This window comes from Achroia grisella, unplaced genomic scaffold (assembly GCF_030625045.1).
Source record: "Achroia grisella isolate CSIRO2021 unplaced genomic scaffold, CSIRO_AGI_Agris_v1 utg853, whole genome shotgun sequence".
In the NCBI taxonomy this organism is placed as follows: domain Eukaryota; kingdom Metazoa; phylum Arthropoda; class Insecta; order Lepidoptera; family Pyralidae; genus Achroia; species Achroia grisella.
In genome coordinates this window covers 1,360,144-1,386,098 of record NW_026713043.1, presented here as the reverse complement: position 1 = coordinate 1,386,098, position 25,955 = coordinate 1,360,144, and the positions used below count along the sequence as shown (strand labels likewise).

The window sequence follows — 25,955 nt, the reverse complement described above, 5'->3', positions numbered from 1 at the left end:
TATTTTATATTTATTTTACAATTTACCAAAATCTTTATCTATTTTACAAACAGCGCCATAGAAAAAATATTGAATATTTTCTTCGCAACTTCTAACATGTTGTTACATTTAATTTTTATATTATATTCCTTAGCTAGAATTATGTAGAGAGCCGTTATCTAAATATATATAACTCAAAGGTGACTGACGTAGTGATCTATCAACGCACAGCCCAAACCACTGGACGGATTGGGCTGAAATTTAGCATGAAGATAGATGTTATGACGTAGGCATCTGCTAAGAAAGGATTTTGATTAATTCTACCCCCAAGGTGATAAAATAGGGGATAAAAGTTAGTATGAAACTTTGTCAATTTCAAACCGACCGGGCTGAGACTTTACATGCATAAAGCTACTATGATGTAGGCATCCCCTAAGAAAGGATTTTGATAAATTCCACTCCTAAGGGGATAAATTAACGAGCGAAGCCGCGGGCGAAAGCTAGTTTTATATATAACCCATGTAACTTCATCTGGATTACCTACATTTTCTCCGTTTTCGCAACACTTTTCTGGCCCTCACAGAACACTGCAAATTGAACAAACTTGTAGGCCTATGGCACAACAAAAATCTGCAGATATTGCCAAACTGAAGAGGAAACGCCATTACACATCCTATGTGGTTGTAGCCCATTTATGCATAAACGTAATATAGGAGATATTACGTTTGAAAATTTACAATCTATCCTGAGGAGATAAGAACCACCGCTCCTAAGAATATCTTTCAATTCTTGTCCCTGACGGGACTAGGTAGCGAACTCTGACAAAGGGCGAGCACAATAGATCTATGTAGGTCACAGTGCTATAGGTCCAAGGACCTGACAATATATTTTCTTTAAGATAATCAATTGTTAATACTATATTCTTTTCAATATACTAATTATTAGTTGAGGGTCTATTTTATTTGTATATTTATTGTTACCGACCCCACAGCCTAAACAACCCAATAAAAAAACACTTCATGTTGATCCGCGTCTATAGGTCAAAGCATATATATCTATATCCTTGTTTGATAAATTGGCTATACAACATTAAAAGTTTTATTCAATTCCAACAGTTCCTGATATTTTACGCTTTCAACTACCTTCTCAGAAAAGAATCTCTTTAACTTTATTATATTAGTACTTATAGATTGAAAATCTTAATAATTGTATAGCAAGTCGCAAATCAGTACATTCAATTCAAAAGTCTATGAAGATGTGGCCTGTAAATTAGGTTTCATATCGTATAAAATTCTAATTGAAGTATTATATTTGAACCGACTTGAGCAATTTCTCCTAATGACTGATTTTTCGGGTAAACACCTATTTTCTTTATGACTGACTCGAAAGAATTTGAAATAACAAGACTTGAACAAAAGATATATTAGTATATATTAGTTAATATATAAGTTTTTTTTATATAAAGATATATTAATATATAAGTATTTGAAATTGACTGTTTTTTTTGGTTAATCACATTTAATTTACCACTGACTTTTTCCAAGATAAATATAGGGGGGTATCACCATTTTCTTAAATATTCAGCAGGTACAACAATCATATTACATATTTAGCATAAGTGAAATTAAAAAATATATATATAAATGAGCTAATAATACCTCTTTATGGCGTACACAGAACATATACAAAAAGTATATTTTTCTTATTTCTCTGTTGTCAGTTTATATTAATTAAGTATATTTATTTCCGCTTTTAACTGCTCAGTGAGTTTTCCGATAAATATCCGAACATATTGACCGAATTTGGTCCACAAACCCATTTTTCATGAACTCCATAAAAATGCTAATCAAAGTTTATTGGAGCGATATCTTTTGACACACCTTCACAAGTTAGTAAAATGTACAAGATATATAAATAAATAATATCAGCGAGTGTAACTTTTTTATGTTATGGCAACCCAAGTAGAGCTTGAGTTATATGTATACCACACAACTTAAATAGGTACATACATAAAAATGTACATTTAACAAATTGCAACCACTGCAACTGTACGACTACATAGATAAATACTAACATTAGATTAGAAAAAAAATACTATCAAACTGTCATAATAAACATATTTATTATTAATTGGTTTGAGTTGTTTTCCTATAATATTTTTTGACAATTAACAAAAATTACTTTAATACCTACTATACAAAAAATTATATTTTGTTTAATTCCATTAACACCAATGTTCGAGATCACATAATATTTATGTAGTATGGAAACTTGTCCACTATTACTGTAAGTGTTAAGACGTCCTCCATTTAAGCTGTCGATTTAAAATTCCAAACAGATACTTTGATTTTATTTAATTGCATAGAAATGGTACATACCCAGAAGGATATATTGAAAAGTATTGTATTAATTAGACTTTGATTTTACTGAACAAGTTTAATAATCCTACACTATGCCCAAAGAAGTCGCACGACTTCTCCAGCAAGAAGAGTGTGGTGAGTTTCCAGAGGAATCCGCCGAGATCGGATCCGTTATGGCCACTGTAAGATCGGAGTCGACGAGTGCTAACGTGCCCTCGTGACCAGGTATTTGGTGAGAGATCAGGGATATCTTGGAGTTTTTAATGAGTAGAACAGTCACAGTACCAGGTGGGTCTCCACATGGATTTTCTCCAAGTATAATAAAAGGTTAAGATCCCATCACTTAAGCTGATAACCTGGATATCGTTTCGAGCAAAAACAATTTATTTCACCGCATTAGGTAACAAAGCTTTCAGTTAGATTGTTCTACCCATTTCTCTCGCACCTTGACACTTGGCATGGAACTTGACGTCGCATATTTAAAGTCGTCTAAACAAAAATAAACCTTATCAGCATTTGTTGAAGTATCTGCTTTCTAAATAGATTTCTAAGACTTTTAAAAACGTGACTAAGTACTTGTGCTTGTTGCTGGTCTCTACCAGTAGCTCCTGTACATTTAGGTATAGTTTTTAGTCACAGAAATGTGACAAGGGGACTATATAGTGCTGTAATTAGTCAGCCCTTTTGTCATAGAACAGTAATTCCTATTATGATAATTAGCATGCATGTAGCATGACGCTGTGTTGATAAAATTATAAAAAAAAATCCTGTCATAATTCGGCTGAGTATATATACACATATACACATATATAATATCTACCAGATTTACATATAATCTGACTTTAAAATCGTGAAATAAAAGTGTTGTCTAGGTAGGTACACAGTTCCTCCAAGCAGCACTCGTTCACAAGTATGCCGGATGAGCCAGTGGTCACTGCGCTTGACCATATTTTAGGGAGCCCAATGACTCGGCCCACCACGCCGCCACATGTCTGGACATTTTAGTGAGTATCACTACTCAAGATAAAGGACCACGTCATAGCTACTTAAAATCACCATGTGGTAGTTATAGTATTCGCACTTTACATAAGAATAAAAAAAATATAGAGACAATTGGGGTATTATCAGGTGTTACCTACCTTAGGTTCTAAAAATTAATATAGGCATCTAATCCCGTTACATGAAATTGATTTTCAGTTGCCATGTATTAGGCCATGCCCAAATTAATATTTGCAGTCGATGAGAGTGATTCAAGAGGAAGGTTTATATGTATAATACATGTACATCCGTGCGAAGCCGGGGCGTATAGGTAGTGATAATTAAATAATATATATTAAAATATGACTACTCTCATTATATAGAAATATACATTCTATTTGTAACCAGAACATTCCATAGACCTATTTTTATACTTTCTTTTACAACAAAATAATAACTCAAAGATAAGGATGTTTCACAGTTTTTATGTCGAATCCTTTTAGCTTTAGTAGCTCTAAGAATGTAATTAATAGATAGGTGCCTATTGCGAGATTCTTCCACTTTTATAGGTAAAAATAATAATAGCTATCTATATTATTTTTACGAGTTTTCCCAGCTATAAAAACCAGGAAAAATTACGCGGTAAACTTGACCTCCGTAAACGTTCCAAGTCAATTAGAAAAACCCAAATATACCATAATTTAGACACATCAAAATAAGGGTTTATATAAGCACTTAATAATACAATTTCATTATAATTAGGTACGCTTCGTTACAAATTGCCTAGCACCTTATTTCTGACACATTAGGTATCATTTTATTGGAAATTTATTAATGTTTTACGATGTTATTACATCGAAACGACTACTAGGCGCCCGTCCTGACTGACTCGGGTTCACGAATATAGTCATATTGCTCAATATTCCAGTCATAAATGTTAAAAACGAATATTAATTTCACAAAATATGGTAAAGCGTAATAAAATTAAAAGTACATCTTCGATATTGAATAATTAATCTAATTATAGGCCCACATATGCCTATAATGTAATAACCTTTTTACGCATTTTACGTGTCCCAGCACTATTATCCCGATACTTTGTAAATCGAATAACTGAAATTCGGAAATCTAATATGAGTTAATATAAAGTCGACAGAAATAATTCATTAATCGAATGCACAATCAGGATATTAAATTCCTAAATCTAATGAAAACACTCTTTTACTTCAATTAGAATTTGTGAAGGTAACTACAAATTTATATATTATTAATTTACGTATAAAGTTTAAGGATAGGTCTTTAATGCGCTTAAAATTAAAAGAAAACTTATTTTTACGTTATTAATGTCAAAAAGGATATAAGTCTTGTCGATTATATTATTTCAACAATTCAATATTAAATGAACTAGGAAAATTAATATGAAAAACAAGCCAACATGGCTGTATAAGCACAGTTCTCTTTGCCTATCCTTAAAAGCTTAAAAAGAAAAAAATATATAGATATAGGCCTCTTCTATTAGGCGGATTTTATATAAATAGGGTATGAGCATAGAAAAAATATACTCTTATTTATTTAAAAATCATTTCATAGCAATAGTAGGTACCTATTATTTTTCTTTACCTACCAATTTTTGTTGTAACCACTTTTGTAGTAGGTATACAATTATTATACAGACTTATTTCGTAGAAAGACCATGATATAACTACGTATATATCTTAATATATAATATAAATATGTTATGTCACAATAAATATTTATGTATTACATTATATTATTAAGGGTAAATATTTATTTTTTAATTTTAGAAATATTTAGACATAAAACTAAACAGTCAAGTATAAGTAGGTGACTAAATAGACATATATACATTTGACTATATAAATATATATTATGTACCTATACATACAATCTTATAACAGCACCAATCATGCTCCGCAATTTTATTTAGAAAAATATATATACTTTTAATTAATTAAATTATTTAATTAATTTAATGCATTTTGTTTACCTTTTTAATACAGAGTAAATATACAGAGTATGCAATTAAAACAGAAGAAGCCAAGACAACTCACAGCGCCATCTAGTCACAAGCTAAGCATAGCTTGTGTTATGATTACTAGACAACTGATAGAATTGTTTTAAACACATGTTTTTAATGATACATATATAACGCCCAGGCCGATACAAACAATCATACTCATTAATACAAACGTTTGCACCGTGCGAGGATTCGAACCGGTGGCCATCGGAAATAAAGCGGTGTGCTAAACCACTAAACCATTGAGGCCGAAAAATTAATCAATAAAGTCACAGATAAAATATGTATAATTATTTATAATGTTTTAATAAATATAAGACATATATCTACTTATTTCAACTTAAGCATTAGTTCGTAAAAAAAACATTATTATTTAGTAATACTTTTCTCAATTTACATTTTATAGATATCTACCAACAGTCTCGATCACTTGCCTAATATTAATCCTCTAATTTACCATTTAATTAATGGGCTTCAATGTATACTTAATTATAGATTTGACTAAAACAAGGATTAGAAGAGTCGAGTACGATATGACGTTCCTTGCCTTGTTAATAAGGCCCTTACACTTTACGCGAGACACAAACATACAAATATTGTTTGGTGCGTAACTGAAATGCAAACAAACTGACAAATCACTGAATTAAAAGAGGAACCCTCAACCCTGAACATAACAGCAATTTCGACGTATACTTACTAAAATCTTACTACGTTTTATTTTTGTATTGAATTCCCGATATTTCAATAATACTCGTAGCTACAAACGAAAACGTGTGAAGATAGACGCATATGTCTGTCCATAAAAATATTTTATTTACCGTCTATCCGCTGCTCTTCAGTTTACCCGTGATCATGGCGGTTGAAAACCGAAATATCAGGAACTCAAACAAAATAAAACGTGGTGAGATCCCGTGATTTTTACTAAATGTATGTATAAATAATAAACAACTTCATTTGTCTCCAATAAAAACTAATAAAATTGCTTATATAAAATTTAAAAGTAATAAACGAGACAAAACGGTCTATAACTCAGAGGAGGCAGTGAGTCCACCCTCTCTGCTATTCTGTTATAGCCTTTATTAGGAAATTAATACAATAGGAGATCGAGGACGACGAGAACACTTAAGTTAAATAATTACCGCGTCAAATTTAAAACAATATAAGACAATTTCAACGTTCCTAAAGATGGATATATCATTCCTCTGTACCTTTATATTTTACTAATATATCTTATCCTTCACAAAGGAATATAGTTCGAGATACAATCTGCTAAACTGCATTAATAGACAAGACACAATTCTCACGGTGACGACTTTTAGTACCCGAGTTACGTTCCAATTTGTCAAGCACTTCCTCTCGGCCGAAAACTTCTAAAATGGTTAAGCCTAGTGAAAGCCAGAGGCAGTTCCGAGGGTGGGTTCAGGAGTAGTAATATATTTTCTTATTTTTAAATAGATCTTATGTAATATAACTTTAAAGTCCATATTTTGGAAATTTATTTCAATAGGTTCTATTGATTAATAGATGGCGTTGTCCAAAATACAAGGCCTTTTACTACTTTATCTGGACGACTTTGTACGACTTATTTCTTGATAGATTATAAGGTACCATTTAGGCTACAGCCAATGATCATAATCTATAGAATACAACCTCTGCATTGCTGCTAATCCCCTCGCTCTACCATCTGCATCATCACTAACATCATCATCAACCATACACTCATATATCACCTTATAAGATTTCGTATCATCTTCTAAAAAATACTTAACATCATTACCAACTTTTGGCATAACCTTATTCTTTTTCAATCTTATCTCTTTCTCTGTCAGTCTGTCGTCTTGCACCTCATTGCTGACCCAGAAGAATGGCATATCACCTTGGTAAAGTTAACGTCAGTCCTCGCAAAATGAGACGACGGGGGCCGAGTGGTTTTCTCTGGGCGGTACGAAGCAGGCGCACGCTGGGGGTCCAGGGGAGGATAGTGCTGATCCCGGGCCTAAGGATCCTCCGCAGGAGAGTCTCGCCCGGTCCCTTATATTCAGGATGGACCGCTGAGGACTCCACCATGGCTCGTCGTAGGTGCTGCCTGCGTAGTCGCGATTCTGAACTGGTGCTACAAAAATAGAATTTATATAAATTTCATTTCATTATAAAAGATATGTTTCATTAATAACTATTATTAGAAACGAGTAATACTTGTATTTATTTATGTATCTCGGAAACTGATCTTACGGTTTGGATAAAATTGTGCATTTATATAGGGTTTTGCTTAAGTTACTGTACATAGCGTCTTTGCTAGAAAATTGTTTTATAAAAGGAAGGTAGAAAGTACATATATAGAAAATACACAGTATCATCTTATGCAAAAAATGTTATGTTATTAAAAGTATATGTTAATAAACTAACAAGAAATAACAACAATTCAAGTACCAAAATAATTAATTAAACAAAAGATTATAAAATTAAAAAATTATAATCTTTTGTTAGTTACTTAATCTCTTCCAGAGTTAAACGTTTTGCCCAAGAAATTCCTAGCGAAGCATGGTCGCTCGGGTACTAAAGATTTATAGAAAGCGTGGCTGCTCCCTAATTCAACGGTGATGCATATTTTTATATATATGTACTATACGTAACTCATGACAAATGATAGCTTAAAACACAATTTAGTTGCGGTATCAAGATATTACGTGTAACGCTTGGAAATGATGGATGACGCAAATAAAGAGATTACGGAAATTAAAAGGTCAGGTCTGGTGGAAGCCTTTTTACGTTTATTAATGGCTAAGTATTAACAGAAAACGCAATATTATCTATTTATTTACTAGCTGTATCCGCGACTTCATCCGCGTGGAATTTAACTTATTTTTCTAAAATAAAAGTAGACTGAGTTACTCTTTATTACATCAGCTACCTGCTAATAAAAATCCTGTCAAAATCGGTCCAGCCATTTCAGCGATTAACCGGAATTGTTTGTTCCGACAGACAGACGAAAATTATAAAATATGTTATTTTGGTGTATGTACCGTATTTATATTCATATGCATGTAGTAAAAAACTGTTATTTCAATATTATTAACAGACATTCCAATTTTATTTATATGTATTGATTTATTTAATAAAGGCTACATTACCCATATTATAAATACCTTATAGACTAACATACATAAGAAATAATAATAAAATATAAATAAAATTGTCTCTATGGTCACGGCACTGACGACGGCAATCTGCCACGGTAGTGTCAATAGACCACCTTCGGCCAGTAGTCTTCCTTCATGAAGGTGGGCAGCATGTTGGTGGGGAGTCGGGCCACGAATGCTTTGAAATTGCGTTGTAACTCGATTCCAGCTGCGTCACCTTCAATATCAGGTTACTTTTGGTCCATTATTATAGTATTTTTTATTGGGTTGGTTGGGCTATTGTCAGGTGCTTGGCCTTGTAGTACTGCGACCTATATAGATATATTATGCTCGCCCTTTTTCAAAATTCGCTACCTAGACCCGTCAGGGACAAGAATTGAAGGATATTCTTAGGAGCGATGGTTTTTATCTCCCCAGGATAGAGTGTAAACTTTTCAAAGGAGATATTACGTTTATGCGTGATTACAGTATAAAATTTCATTGTTTCATAACCTACTGATTTACATGATTTTTGTAGGTGACAAAAACTTTTGTTTTCCAATATATTTTTATCTGACGGCCTCGGTCGTCTAACGGTTTAGAACACCTCTTTAATTCCTATGGTCGCGGGTTTTATTCCTCACACGGTACAAACATTTGTATTAATGAGTATGATTGTTTGTATTCGTTTGGGTGTTTTCTAAATATATTATGTATGTATTTAAAAAAAATTAAAAATATTTACATCAGATGACTTGTAGGCAAAATACAAGCTCTGCTTAGCTTGGGACTAGATGGTGCTGTGAGAATTGTTCTGAGATTTTATTATTATTACATGTTACTTACGGAATCGGCAAATTGAATTTTTCCTCCTCTCGTGATCTTCTCCCACAAGCCACCATGTCTTCATCTCACCTTTTCCCTGAACAATAATATTTTATATTAATATATATAATTTATACATTACATAAATAGGAAGTCTTTTTTTTATGTTTTTGTAATGGACATGTTTATGCATGTACGATATGAGTGGAATGTACTTAACATTCCACTCACACGCATCTTAATAACATTATAAACTCAAAAGTTTGTGAGTATAGAATAGAATAGAATAGAATAGAAAATCATTTATTCAAATAAACTTACATTGAAGCACTTTTGAATAGTCATAACATTTTTTTTTTAATCTACCGCTCATTCTGAATGCTGTCTCATCACAAGAAGAACAAGCAAGAAACTTGTGTGTTGCTCTTTTAAATAATTTATTCTTACTTACAATTTAAGTTTAAGTGTGTGAATACAAACCACTAATTAGCACTAATTCAATTAAATACTCAAAAAGAAAAAATATTGAATACATAACCAACTGGTTAAACAATTAATAAGAGGAAATCAGTCATAGTGATTAGAGCAGACCAGTGGATGGATAATTGTTACTCTGTCACATTTAACTGTGCAGATTTTTAAAAATAAATTTAAAAAAATACTCCTCCTCAAAACTGTGCCGTGATGTGTCTGCACTCCAAAAGCGGGGTAATGCAAGGTGTCAGCCTACTAGTGTCACCAGAATTTATGTTTATTTTATGTTTCAGTGTGTAGTCTATGTTTGATGTTTATTTATATATGGTAGTATGTCGTAAATGTTTGCTTTGTGTTGTCCGCCTGGATTTATATATGTATGTGTATTATTATTATTATTTTATTATGTTTATTGTATATGAAAGTGTCCGCTGAAAACCAGCGTCGTGGCACCCCGTCACGACATATACTGAGCGGAGACCTAGTTGGTACTATAATTATTAATATAAAATGTAAATTAAATTTTAAAAATTATTTTCAGTGTACCAAATAAACAATTTTCTTTCTTTCTTATTTAAACTACTGTACTAACTCTACTAACGGTTTTGTAGAAATTTTACTATAATACAGGTTAGGTTACACATTACAATGACATCATAGCCTATAAATATCTCGCGAGAGAAACAGCGGGCACAGCTAATGTCAGCTATAATTTCATAGCATACTTAGCTCCACCATATCCATCCATACTCGTGCTCTACGTTTTTAATATTAGTGAGTATAGTACTCATAATATAAAATAAGATTTATAATACTTTACGGGATTATCAGTAATGGGTACTAGCATAGTTCTAGTTACTTCCACGAGGTTCCAGGAAACCATTGGCCTAACCTCACTTCATCCTCATCCTAACATTCTCCATCAGTGCATCGCTAGCGTATACCGTTAGCGCAGGCGGGTGCACCATTCAATTAGCATTTATTAAAAAAAAATCGCGAAAATTTTTGTATTGGCCAAATTTAATCTCACGACCTCGGGTGTATTCAGGGCAGTGAACCACTAAATTAAACAACATAAAAAGTAAAAAATTCTTCTGGATTTTTTTATATACTAATGAGTTTTTGTTTTCAATCACTCATTGGAAACAAGAACTAAAGAATCATTAGTATATAAAAAATATATTTTTTATCCCCAGTCATCTATTTATGTGGATTATTGAAGGCTTTTATGGAAAACTGTGTAACCGTAAGGCAGTACTTTCACCTTACAACAACAACGGAAGATTGTTTGATCTGATTTCATAGCTCTTTTAAAGTACAACCAAGATGCGTAGATATTTTCTTTACAAAAAGCTCTCCTTTCACGCACTGCAGAGATATGCAGGAAAACCGCTTTTTCTCTTTTATATGTACTTTGTATAATAATAAAAAAGAAAAAATATTAAACAACATTCCTCGATACTTCAAAGAATTTGTTTTATTTATCTATTAAAAGTACAAATAAACAAATACATGATGGACTTGACCATCTAAAAGTATATGTACATATAATATAGTTCATAAAAAATGTTTATATCATAAAGATTTTAGTTTTTTAGATTCTGCCCGCGATCCTACTTTTACTTCAATAAAGATTAATATTCTTCTTCTTCTTCTTTGTGTAATCTTAACAATAATAATAATAATAATAACAACTCTCCCAATTATTATCTCGTCTACAGATGTCATTTCAACATCCTCACACACTAGCCTCAAGTTATCAGCTTCACCCACTTACTTCCATACTTCTCTAAAAAGCTGTAATACTAAATACATGTAGAATTCTCCGCAAATTTTGGTCTTCCGTTTAAAAAAAATATTCATCACCATTATTTCTTTTATAGTTGTTATTGTTTGATGATTTTCACCCGCAATGACAGTTTTATCATCCCATCAAAAGGATATATATATAAAATATAAAACAATAATAATAATAAATGGTTGTTGGTATATATATATATATAGATATATGATATAAAAAATTACAGAGCTTATATAAAGAAGCCGTCAACAAATCTAATAATAATAAATCTAAATGTCGGTCGGCCATTGTTGATTCTGATTTGGAATGTGTGTGTGACAGTTACATAATATTATTTATTTAAGCTTTGCATTCCATAATTTTAAAGTAAGCAGTTGGTAGGTAGAGACTTAATAAATCGTTTATCTTATATATAAAATTCTCGTGTCACAGTTTTCGTTCCCATACTCCTCTGAAACGGCTTGATCGATTCTCATGAAATTTTGTGAGCGATTCTCAGACCTACTTAATAGGTCTGAGAATCGGCCAACATCTATTTTTCATCCCCCTAAATGTAAGGGGTTTTATCATCAACTCCTATTTTTTTATAGCGTTATTAATTTATATGGCGAAACAACGTTTGCCGGGACAGCTAGTATTATTATAATATTCTATATATAATCATAATAACATCTAATTCACGTAATTAATAATTAACTACCTGTTCCCGCGACTTCATTCGCGTGGAATAGAACTTTATTTTTCTAAAATAAAAGTAGCCTAAAATATTAAAAATTATTTTGTTCATCTTAATTGATTCGTTCCATTAGTAACTGATAGGTTCAAACTAACACATTTACATCCTGCATCATATCATCCCTTATTTTATTCCCATGGGGGTTGAATTTATCAAAATCGTATTTAAGCAGACGTTTTCATCATAGCAGCTCTAATCTTTAATTTCAGTTCAATCAGTCGAAAATCTAAAAATATTTATACAAACTTTCATCCCCTATTTTATCCCCTTAGGGGTGGAATTTATCAAAATCCTTTCTTAGGGGATGACTATGTCATAGTAGCTTTATGCATGCAATATCTCAGCCCGATTGGTTTAAAATAGACAAAGTTTCATACAAACATTTATCCCCTTGGGGGTAGAATTAATCAAAACCTTTCTTAGCGGTTGCCTGCGTCATAACATCTACCGGCATGCCAAATTTCAGCCCGATCCGTCCAGTGGTTTGGGCTGTACGTTGATAGATTACTATGTCAGTCAGTTATATATATTTAGATTGAAACTCTATATATTTAATTAATAAAATTGTACAATATTTAATTCAGTATGTTAATTTTATATTCTGAAATATTATGAATATATTATCGTACGAGCTTTGAATCCGCACCTATTGGAAATAAAACATTGCGTGTTGGATTCAATATCATTCCATTCTGGTATTGTATACTTGTGTCCCATTCCAAATAATAAATTAACATCCAACATCCAAGGGCACTATTGAACGTTTCGACCCGCGTCAGTTTAGAAAAATTCGTTTCCTAAACGGCCAATCGTGGGTCGAATCCGAGATATCTTCAATTATAAATCTAAGGCCACTCATACTATACGATACTCGTAAGATACGGCACTTAAGTTGAATAATCTTATACATAAAATTCTTGTGTCACAGTTTTCGTTCCCATACTCCTCCGAAACGGCTTGACCGATTCTCATGAAATTTTGTGAGCGTATTGAGTAGGTCTGAGATTCGGCCAACATCTATTTTTCATCCGCCTAAAGGTTAGGGGTAGTCCACCCCTAATTTTTTTTTTATTTTAAGGCAAAACAACGTTTGCCGTGACAGCTAGTATTAATATAGATAGATAGACTCTTCAAATTCTCTCCACCCTAAGGTTGCCTGGAAGAGATCGCTTTTTAGCGATAAGGCCGCCCATAGTTACCTCTGTCTTCTTTGTTATTGTTTTTTTATCATTTTATACAATTATTTAATACAATTAATTGTGTATGTAACTGTATTTTCTGTGAGAGAAGCAATAAAGAGTTTTATTCATTCATTCATTCATATATAAATAGATAAACAGACAAATTTGTAATTGGTGAATAAAGATTTAAATGTCGTTCAAACACTTCCTTCGAAAAAAAAGTTTATTACAAAATTGAATAGTTTGTAAACCATAACAATGTTTTTGTACAAAAAACATAATATATACATAGCCCTGACAATATTATCAGATTGCACTAAGAATGATTCTACGTTGATCATCGTATGCCTGTTACTTGTTATTGTGTAATTATTTATTTTACACACAAGTTTCATGCTCATTCTGCTTGTGGTGAGTCTGCGTTCCGAATGAGTGGTAGAAAATGACTATTCAAAAGTGCTTGTAATGAGTTTATTTGAATAAAGATTCTATTTGTTTATTCAAAATTCTTCAAACTCATAGCACATTTGACGTACAAAAATATATATGTACAAAAATAGAAACGGAGGAAGCTTTGTGCTTGGTGTAGCTTAGTGTTGGAATTTAATAAAAAAAGAATAAATATACAAAAAAAAAAAAGAAATAAAGGTAGCTTTGTGTTTTGTGTAACTTAGTGCTGCGAAGGTGATTAAGCTACCAACTTAGCATAAAGATACATGTACATGTTTGCACTAGCTTTACCGGTGACTTCGTCTGTGTCATTTTTTTTTTATTTAAGTAAATAATATTTCTGAAATTAAATAGTGTAAGTTACTCCTTATAACATACTACATACTATACTATATCTTATAACATACATTTACTACTACATACTCCAGATAACTATCTGCGAGTACAAGTCCTGTTAAAATTGGTGCAGCCGTTTCAGAGATTAACAAAAACAAACAGACAGAAAGCTTTTTTATAATATTTAGATTACATATTATTAATTGTTCATCCTCACCTTAATATTGATGATTCCCCTCTCTTTGAAGTGGTAGCCTCCATGCTGCTTCAGTAGTAAGTACGTGTCATTACTGATGTGGACCTTCTGGGGTTCTCCGTTGGACTCCATCCGCGCCGCCGTGTTGACAGTATCCCCAAAAAGACAGTACCTGGGCATCTTCACGCCCACCACTCCAGCAGCACATTGCCCACTGTGGATACCTAGTGGAAATTAAAAAAAAAACTTTTTACGTATTTGTAACAAATTAGCTAAGCCCGCGACTTCACTCGTGTGAATTTTATAGCCCATGTGTTATTCTGATGTATAAGCTATATTATTGTAAAGTGCCAGTATGTGTGGATGAATGGATGGATGAAAGAATAATCTTTCACGCAAAAACTACTGTTTTTCAGTAGTTTTGCAGTTTGGAGTCTCCGAGTTAGGATAATAATAAACAATTGAAGCATGACCAATTCCAACACTATACTATTTATCTAAAAAAAAATGTCTCCGGCAGAATCGAACTGACTACTCTTTGGAGTCTCCGATTTGGGATAGTACTAAACAACTGAACCACGACCCTCTTCAATATGTATGTACCAAATATTGAATTCTAACAATACATTTTATACGAGCAGTTTTAATAAAATATATCGGGGATTCGGGCCCATCAGTTGATAAAGCCGCTTTATTAAAGCGAAAACATATTTGATTAGCAGAAGTCAAAGGCATTCATGTCGACGGTAAATATTGACTTGTACTGATAACAAAGGTTTTGTTCGTAAAATCAATTGTTAAAGGAAATTTGGTTTTAAGGTGACTGAACTAAAATACGAATAAATATTTGCATGACCTGTCCAGGTTTCGCATGCTCAGACAAAATAAATAAATAAGTAACTAATTAACACAGCGCCATGTAGATCCATATTTAACTTGGCAATCAGTGCAAAAGAGAAGGCCGATTTGTTGTGCGCTCTTTTTGCCTCAAATTCGACTTTGGACGCCGGGGACACCATACCTACTACCATCCCATGGTGTGGTAACTCTATGCCGGAAATATCCGTAACGCAACGGCGTGTCCGGCGAGAGTTACTGTCTCTTGGCGTCCACAAGTCGAATGGGCCAGACGGCATACCGGCATTGGTGTTAAAGAAGTGTGCTCCGGAGTTGTGTCCCGTACTCACGCGCCTTTTCGCGCTTTCGTACTCCTCTGGGCAATTTCCGTCTTCATGGAAGACCACCCTTGTGCACCCTGTGCCAAAAAAGGGCGACAGATCAAACCCATCGAACTACAGGCCTATCGCTATCGCATCTCTACTCTCCAAGGTGGATGGAGCGTGTAAATATATCACGATCTATTGAGCGATCGTCAATATGGCTTTCGCCATAATCGCTCAACTGGTGATCTTTTAGTGTATCTCACACACCGTTTCTTTCGAGAGTAAAGGTGAATTGGCAGTCAGCCTTGACATGGCGAAGGCATTCGATCGGGTTTGGCATCATTATCGAAATTGCCCTCGTACGGTATACCAGAGGGATTATGCAAATGGGTCGCTAGTTTTTTGTCTGGCAGATGCATCAAAACCGTAGTCGACGGTAGTTGCTCCGATAGCATGGACATTAACGCTGGCGTCCCGCAAGGCTCCGTTCTCTCCCCGACACTGTTTTTGCTGCATATCAATGATTTGTTAACTACAGTTAACATTCATTGTTATGCGGATGACAAAACGCATTTTACACGGGCCGTGCTAATATCCCTCTTTCCGTTGTGGAGGCAAACCGCGAACAGCTTGTGTCTGAAATCGATACGAATAAATACCAAGACACAAGCCTTTTGCTGTGGCTCCGCAATTCCAGAACACGTCCATTACCATCTCTAAGAGTATTGGGATTCTCGGTATCGACATCTCTAGCACAGTTGAGTTCCGTAGTCACCTCGAAGAAAAGGTTAAGCTGGCATCCAAAAAACTCGGTGTGCTCAATAGAGCGAAGCGGTACTTCACTGCGGACCAGAGACTCCTCTTATATAAGTCTCAAGTTCGGCCGCACATGGAGTACTGCTCTCATCTTTGGGCAGGAGCACCTGGATACCAGCTCGGTCCTTTTGACTCGGTTCAGAGACGTGCTATGAGAATTGTCGATGATCCCAATCTCTCTGACGGTATCGAGCCACTTAGTTTGAGGCGAGACTTCGCTTCACCGATTATACAACGGACTGTGTTTTGAGAAACTGTTTGACATGATGCCTACGGCCACCTTGTACCATCGCTCGCCATCGACAGTATTCCCATAAACAGTGCGGTTTCAGAGGAGCTAAATGGAATGAACTTCCTGCCGAGGTTTTCTCACGAGACTACAGCTTGGGGTTTTTCAACATATTAAGGTTTCAGCGCCATGTGGTGCTTCAGGCGTCCATAGGCTACGGTAACCATTTACCATCAGATGGGCCGTATGCTTGTTTGCCACCATAGTAGTATAAAAAAAAAAAAAATATTAAGCAGAATTTTGTTATGGGTACTAGACGACTGATATAAATACATAGACACATTTTTTTTTTTAATTACATACATAATATACATTGTTATAGCTATTGCTAATAGGGAAATTGCTGATGAGGAGCACATCCCTGTACTTTAGGATGTATGGGACATCAGAAATGACGAGTCAACGCTGCACATCTTCGTTGCGCCACCGCGCTACGCAACTGCTGACTTGACACCTAGTGTAGAGTTACCGCAGCTTAGTATTCAAATGGAAAATTTGTCAATTCAATTCGGTACCAACTCCGTCCGAAGACAGTTATAGTCTTATTTTATAATTTGTAATATTTTATTTTAAATTAAATATATTAACAATTAATTGGGTTTATTGACTCCTACGGCTGCGACTCACGTAATTACATAGTAAACATCCAGATCGATACAAACAATCATAGTCATTAATACAAATGTAAAACGCCTTGGTAAACCGCTAGGCATCCGAAGCCGTCAAATCATGATAATTTTTATAGTATCTTAAAAAGATATTAGATTCAAAGTAACTGATACTTTGTCTAAATAAACTTTCATTTTCTATTTCACCCTCTAAAATTAATTTAATAATATTTTTGAGGTAAACTAACCCTACCCTTTCAGTAACAACCCAACAAAAAATAACAATTTAAAAAGATATGAAAATATTTTTTTTACTGTACTGTACTGTAAAGATCCCACTCTTTTAACATAATCAGACTATGAATGAATGAATGAATGAAAAACACTTTATTGTTCCTCTCACAGAAAGAATAATTACATAAATTAATATGTACATTAAATATGAAAATAATTATAAAACAGAGGTAACAATGGGCGGCCTTATCGCTAAATAGCGATTTCTTCCAGGCAACCTTAGGATGGACAGGAGTGATTAGACTGTGTCTGGTCGAGGTATAACAATTAGTTGTTGGATGTACAATTTACATATCATATACACATACATATAACTACATAATAATCATTATATATAAAATATCCATACATACATACATATATATATATATATATACTATCTGGCCCCATTAACGTTGTCTAGTCTTAACTATAAATATTGAATTAGCAAGATTTTTTTTATAAATATATTATAAAAAATAATTTTCGCACAACTTTCTTATTTTTACTTTCATAGGAACCTTCTCCTAACAACAAACACAACAAAAAAAAATATTAAATCTATCCAGCCGTTCACGCATTCCATAAATATATAGATTATCTGTTACTCGGGTTTTTATTTGTAATCACAGATAGCTATTAAATATTTCTATATTTTTTTCATTAAGAATTTCTATATGTTATTTATATTCTTAGGTATATTTTTAAAAATAAAAGGCATGCGGAATGTTTTTATTGAACCATTTTGAAAATAGAACTATTTTCAAAATCGTTTAAAGACAGTTTTAACGGTCGCATAGATTTATTTCTTTTTATAAATTTACGAGTATACATTATTCTTCTCGTAGATTCCACGGCATAACCTAGGAAAATAGAGTTTAATATATATATATATATATATATATATATATATATATATATATATATATATATATATATATATATATATATATATATATATATATATATATATATATATATATACAAAGTAATATAAATAATTTAACAAAGTATCCAGAATAAAATTTTACGTGATGTTAGTTATGAGTTGCCTTTTCACTTTGCGGCGCATAAAATCACCTTAATTTCTTTTACTTGTTCATGTATTTTTTTTGTACGTCATCTTTGCTATGTGTCTGTAATTGGTGAATACAGAATTTATCTATCGATAAATTTATACTGAGTATCAGAGGTAAGTTATAGTAAAGCAACCCGTCAGTTCCATGAATGGATAGCATAATGGAAAGCTCGCAGATAGATTACCACGATAAGCACCAATTTCATTCTTTTGCTTGGCACTGTTTGTATTCCTGTGATATATCATCATAAATCTACTTAACTTCATATATCCTTGAGAGAAAATTCTTATAGCCACTCAAATAACGTCAGATTATTTATTCACTATATGTTTCTCGCATCAGATGCCGAGTTAATTTTGGTGAATGTTTGTAAGTATTTGGGATTAATGTTATAGGTATTACACAACTGATTTGAATATTTGATTGGTTCTTGGAACCGCAGATATAATTTTATTTATGAATAATCCATGTTATACATTTCTTTTGAATCCCTTCCATAGTTTTTGTGTGAAAGAGAAATAAACATCCATTCATACATCCACTTCCCCAATCGATCCCCCGTCCAATTCAAACGGGTATCGAAATTACGACGGCCTGAGCCGAGGCACGACCCCCTAGCAGTGCCCTAAGGTTAAAGTCGTATTTGTCAGACAGAAGTTGAACTTCAGTTGAGCTCTATAAGTCCTTCCGGAATTCTAACATTCGGTATAGTAGCCAACAGCATTAGAATAATTTGTAAAAATAAAAATTAAACACACTGGCATTAAGATACAGGCAAGTTTTACATTACAAATAAGGTTTTCAAAATTACATTTATAAATATAAGGGCTAATAAACTAAAATTAATATACCATATTTTGTAGGTTCATGTTTACTAATAATAAAACCTTACTATAAGTCAGTGTTGCGATATAGCTTAGTTCTATAGTATATTCACGTGTGGGAGTCACATTCAGCGACTTGACTCTGTGGGCGATAAAGGAAAACATATATATGTACAAACAAACAGTACTTACTAGAGCCAAGACGGGAAACCGACAAGAACATTAGAAAGAAGTGACAATTTAGAATAGAATTTGGCATTCGAAATATAAAACTTATAAATGTAACATAGACTAAAGAAATGGCTTGTATTCCACAGACTATACTACGGCCCAAAAGCGAGGTTAAATTTGAAAATAGAATCCTTGATGGATTCAATTTTTTTTAAATTTACATTTAGTTGGAATGGAACAAACCTATTCGTATATGCAGCCGTGCAGCTGGCATATGCCTCATCCTGATCTTCGGTACAGCATCCAGCACATGCAGAGCTAAGGAAGCTACTTCAGCCGCATGACGTGAGCACCGTTCGGGTAGTCCACCTACTACCATGTACGCATCTCCTATTGTTTCCACCTGAGAACAAAGATTTTGTTAAATTTCGACGTGGTGGTTAGCTGTTTAACGTATAACCTTAGGAATCGAGTGAGGTTTATTGGTTGTTTATCTGCTGTATTTATTTCTTCATAATATTTATGATAGATTCTTATACTTTGGCCGCGATTTGATATGGATAAAGGTTGTTTTATTTGTTTAATGTGTTTCTCACTAATGTTATGTAAAAATAACCCAAGTGAATTCAGAGAGCACCATCTAGTCCTGCTAAGCAGAGCTGTGTTATAGATATTAGATACGTCACAGAAATACTTAAATAGTTTTGTTTGTAAATACATACATAATACACATAGAAATACCCAGACCATTCCATCGTGCGAGGAATCGAGTCTGCAACCATCATCAGTCTATATATAAATATTGATATGTATGTACTTAAATATATTTATACTCCTATATTATTATATGTTAGGGTTCACATGGATATTTTCGAAAAATCTGATATTTTATATTAAAAGAAGGTAGTTTCATTATTACTCGGTATCGTTAAACTAGTTGCATATAACCCCCACTCATATCTTCTCTGTATAAAAGGGAGGGTTTTTGTAAGCCGCGGCATTCGGTCTTTGTGCACAGGATGTGCTGGTTGTATTTTAAATTGCTAAAGTAAATTGTGTTAGAGACATAGTTAAATTAATGTTATATAGTTGTTATTTTATTATAATACATACTTTTACTAGTACATAGAGTTGATATATCTTACATATATTATTACTATACTATTAGCTACATTCCAGGTAAGATACCATGTCAGGGTAACCACCTCATTTCCATTCGCCAGAGGGTTGACTTTATGCTTCTTCTATCATCCTCCACTCGCGCACTACCAGCGTATACCGTTAGTGCAGAAAGGTGTATCATTCCATTATCACTCAAAGCAAGCCGCTTGACGGCTGAAGTAAGTACAGTTTGTAGTAAGTCTATATTTCGTTAAAATATATACTAAAAATATTGATGTTATCTTTATTATTGTGCTTGAATTTGATTTCTTACCTATTAAACTTTACTAACTACAGTTCTTTGCGAATAATTTTTTTGTTTGTCCCGTATACCCGTCCGGGGAATTTATTGTAACGCAGTTGTAAAACTTAGACAATCTTCATAAATCACATTCGTAATATGAATACAAACAACTTTTTAGTATTGAAATAGTTATTTTTGGAATTATTTCGACATTAAAGTTTGCTTTAAAAATATTTTAGCATTAAGACGTAAACTTACAACAGTTGGTTAAAGGAGTAACAAGCAACTTTCTTGCATGTTCTTTTTGAAATGACTATACAAAAGTGTTTATATTAAGTTTATTCGAATAAAGGTTATCTGTATTTCTATTTAAATTTTGATAGGATACAGATGTTGCAAGTCTAGACATAAATAAATACTATACTAGCTACTCGCCTCGGCTTCGCCCGGGTGTAGATGTATTATATATATAAACCTTCCTCTTGAATCACTCTATCTATTAAAAAAAAGCCGTTTCAAAATCCGTTGCGTAATTTTAAAGATTAAAGCAAACATAAGGACAGACAGACAGCGACAGCGACATTGTTTTCTATTATGTAATGATTGTATTAAAAAATTACAATTCTCGCCTGTGCTATACTAGTACTTTTATAGGCTTTTATGTGCACTTTTGATAAAAATGCAATACCAAACATATATTCTCCCTAATTAAAATTCATCTGAATTTTTATAATCATGTACAAGCTTATTTGAAAAGAATAATAGTCAAGTTCCTTATCAGCTCTTCTCAGCTCGACATCACTCCGAACTGACGGTAGATCTGACATATCGTAAGAGTCTGTAATAGACCTACATGTATAAAGTTAAAGGTTTCTTAAGAGTACGGTACTTACTTAGTACGGTAACGCGCTCGTGACACCCCTGGTGTTTCAGACGTCCATAGGCTACGGTAACCGTTTACCATTAGACGGGCCGTATGCTTGTTTGCCATCTACGTCGTATAAAAAAAAGATTTGAGTACAATTAAATTACCTTGTAAACATTGTAGTATGATATAACAGCATCACAACAGGTGTACAGGTCGTTTAATATCTCCACGACCTGTGAAAATAATATTTATATACATATAAATTCATACTGTATAAGACATATTTATTATGGTAATGAATTTTATTCAGTCAACCACCTCTATATTATGAAGTGCCCGAGGTTTCACTCGCGTTACATTTCAATAAAAAATGTAGCGTATATGATATTCTGATACATAAGCTATATTACTGTAAAGTTACATCAAAATCCTTTCAACAGTTTTTGCGTGAAAGAGTAACAAACCGTACTTATAAAATTTCGCATTTATAACATTATTAGGATAATTTTTTTAGTGACAATTTAATTCAATATGATCTAGACGACCTCGGTGGTCTAGCAGTTTAGACACCGTCCTACTTTAGATGGTCGCAGGTTCGATTCCACGCACAGTACAAAGTATTGTATTCATGACTATTTTTTGTATTGTTCTGGGTGTTAGTGTCCAATTATGTATTTATATCAGTTGTATAGTACTCATAACACGGGCTCTCCATAGCTTAGGACTAGGTGACTCTGAGTAAATTGTCCTAGGTTTATTATTATTATTATATATATATATATATTGGTTTATGACACAACCTAGTCTGACAACAAAGTTCACTACATCATTATAAGTACGATTATATCAATACATAATCATATCAAGAATTATATTTTTTAATATAATAATACTTAAATTATATTTTAATACTATATAGCGATTACTATTATGCTCTACAGATTAAAAAAGAACGCTACACTTGATTTAAAAAAAATAGCAATTACCCTTATATAAGTTATGTAACATCAAAAATACTTTTAAAAAATAACATTATCCTATATCATCAAATACGTGATAAATCAACAATAATAAATACATAAATTAATTCTATATCCATTTGGAACAATAAAATAACAATTCCATCATACCATGAAAAGGGTGATTTTAATTTGCAAGAAGAACCTAAAAGAAGGTCAAAGAATAATATTGTCATAGACAACATAATTTCGCCATGGACTTATTTGCTTCATCCCAGGGTTTCCCATTGTCTAACTTTAATTGTTTTACTTGTAAGTGTTAATAATTAACGGACGTACCTAATTTAATTATAAAGTGTCGACGACAATGAATAATTAATTTAACAAATTAAAAAGAGGTACAGCGAATTTAAAATTTAAACACGATTTATTATTTATCTCTAATATCTCTCGACAATTGACACAATGCTGTCTTGGCTCAAGGTGAGTAGAGCCTGTGTTATGGTTTTTTTATTGGGTTGATGTTTGGTGTTTTTTTTATGGATGATAATGGAATGGTGCACCCGCCTGTGCTTTACGCTGTTTACTGGCGGGGCACCAGTGGGAGATGATAAGATGAGCATGAGGTCAGGTCCGTTAGCCCACCGTAACAAATTCACCAGGAATTTATAACGATGGTTTCCAGGGGGAACCAGGTGGAGGTCAAACTGACGTAGTACATTGCTAGCAATGGGGTTCACAGTATCAGTCCACATTACTAACAATCCCTTTTCCCCGATGTCAGGACGATGTTTGGACCTAGACTCGTCAGGGACAAGAATTGAAGAATATTCTTAGGATCGATGGTTTTTATCTCCTCAGGATAAAGTGTAAACTTTCCAAAGATAATACGTTTATGCATGAGTGGGCTACACTCACATAGGATGTAGTGGCGTTTCCTCTTCAGTTTCGCAAAATCTACAGATTTTTATTGTGCTGTGTTATAGTAGGTAATATTATCTTGTCCGGGCACGGCTGCTTTGGGCGGTATCTGTGTCATGTGGCGAGGAAGGAGCCGACGACCGGCTGCCACGAATGCGGAGGTGTAGAGGACACGGCGCAACACACGCTGGAAATATGTCCAGCGTTTGAGAGTGAGCGCCGTGTCCTCACACGAATAGTGGGGGACGATCTCTCGCTGCCGAATTTAGTTCGGAGGATGGTCAGTAGCGAGAGATCGTGGCTGGCGGTGAGCTCCTTCTGCGAGGAAGTTATCTCGCGGAAGGAGGCGGCGGAAAGGGAGCGGGAGTCAGCTCGTCCCGCTTCCCTCCGCCGCAGAAGAGCCAGGCCTAGAGGTGGGAGCGTATCCAACTCCGTCCCCCTCTATCCCCCACTGGGGCCGGGGTGACTGCCTTGAGGGAGGCAGTCCCCCCAATCCAAAGGCCCCGGAGGTGTGCGCGTGTACCCACACGCCTCCACAATGGAGTAGGGCGAAATAGGTCGCCCTAACCACTAAACGAGATGGGGCCTGCCCTACAACATCTACAGGGCGGGCCGTCGCCGTCGGAGCTGGGGTAGAATGCACTTGCGAATCCCCTGGCTCCGGCATAGGCGCTCGTAGGTACACCGTGTGGTTTTTAGTGAGTCAAGTCTCACACACCACCTCGCCATCCCTCCGGCGAGGTGACGGTCTTTTGAAGATTTTCCACACGTTAAAAAAAAAAAAAAAGGTAATATTATCTTTTCTGTGGTTATGGGTACTACACAACTGATATAAATAAATAGATTTTGTTTTTGTAAATACATACAAAACTCTCAGACTGATACAATCATACTCATGAATACAAATGTTTGAAGCATGCGAGGTCTTTACAGCTTCACCGGACGATACCCCTATCGTCCGGTGAAGCTGTAAAGACCAGCAGCCAGTGCAGCTGGCACTCCAAACCCGCGGTAGGACTTATGGAGCAGCTAAAGGCCAACTCCCGCGTGACGGATATGACTTTAGCCTGAGGGCACCGCTAGGGCTTCGAACCTCGGCTCAGGCCGTCGTAATTACGATCCCCCTTTGAATTGGACGATCGATCGGTAGGATTCTACATTTGGCAAATAAAGTATTGCATTATGAGAAAATAAATGCTTGAAATAAAACTTACTTGCATTGGTGAATTCACTGCCGCCAGTCTAGTGAAGCCAACTATATCGCTGAAATATATCGTGACACAGTCGTAACTCTCCGCTTGAACTCTCTCACCCCGCTTCAGTGCTTCAGCGACAGTTCTGCTTGGAAATAAATTAAGATTACTGTATTTATCTATCTACTGGCGACTCATCGTGACTTTACATGGATATTGTAACCAGTTATCGCTGGTGACTGAAATTCAAATTGAATTCTAATATTAACAGAGCCGTTTGTAATCATTTGTTCTAAAAATCGAATTAATCATATGTGAAATTTTAAAAAAATATCTTTAATTTCAGTATGACTTTTGGCATAGATTTACTTCAATAGCTTCCGTTAGATTTTGTTCCCACAGTTAACTATAACTCAACAGGGGAGTAGTGATATATATACAACTTCCTCTAACATCTATCTATTAAAAAAAAAACGCTTCGAAATCTGTTGCGTGGTTTTAAAGATTTAAGCATACATAGGGACGGACAGACAGCGACAGCGACTTTACTTTATACTATGTAATGATGTGGACCAATCATCCCAATGCTAACAATGTACCATGTCAGGTTGGAGGTCCACACACGGTTCTCTTTGGAAACCATCGTGATTGATTCCCGATGAATTCTTCACGATGGGACTGGAACTGACCTGATCTAATGTTCATCCTATCATCCTCCATTGGTATCCTACCAGCGCAAACCGTTAGCGCAGATGGGTGCAACATTTCATTTTCAGCTACTAGAAAATAATAATAATAATCTCAGAACAATTCACGCAGCGCCATCTAGACCCAAGTTAAGTTAGCTAAAGCTTGTGTTATGGGTACTAGACAACTGATACAAATACATAGATATTTTTTTTTCGTAAATACA

At 34.2% G+C, this 25,955-nt stretch overlaps 1 protein-coding gene across 1 annotated transcript in view; it reads right to left on the bottom strand.

Moving 5' to 3' along the window:
- Nucleotides 1–7,247: 7,247 nt before the first annotated feature.
- LOC131852471 (guanylate cyclase 32E-like) overlaps nt 7,248–25,955 on the bottom strand; it is a 153,081-nt gene continuing 134,373 nt past the window's right edge. The window contains exons 17-22 of the mRNA XM_059203136.1: nt 25,064–25,187; nt 22,134–22,202; nt 19,940–20,099; nt 14,495–14,697; nt 9,321–9,396; nt 7,248–7,468 (exon numbers count right to left, since the gene is read on the bottom strand). Of these exons, the coding sequence (XP_059059119.1) occupies nt 7,248–7,468; nt 9,321–9,396; nt 14,495–14,697; nt 19,940–20,099; nt 22,134–22,202; nt 25,064–25,187 (853 nt within the window). The remainder of the gene's footprint in view (nt 7,469–9,320; nt 9,397–14,494; nt 14,698–19,939; nt 20,100–22,133; nt 22,203–25,063; nt 25,188–25,955) is intronic.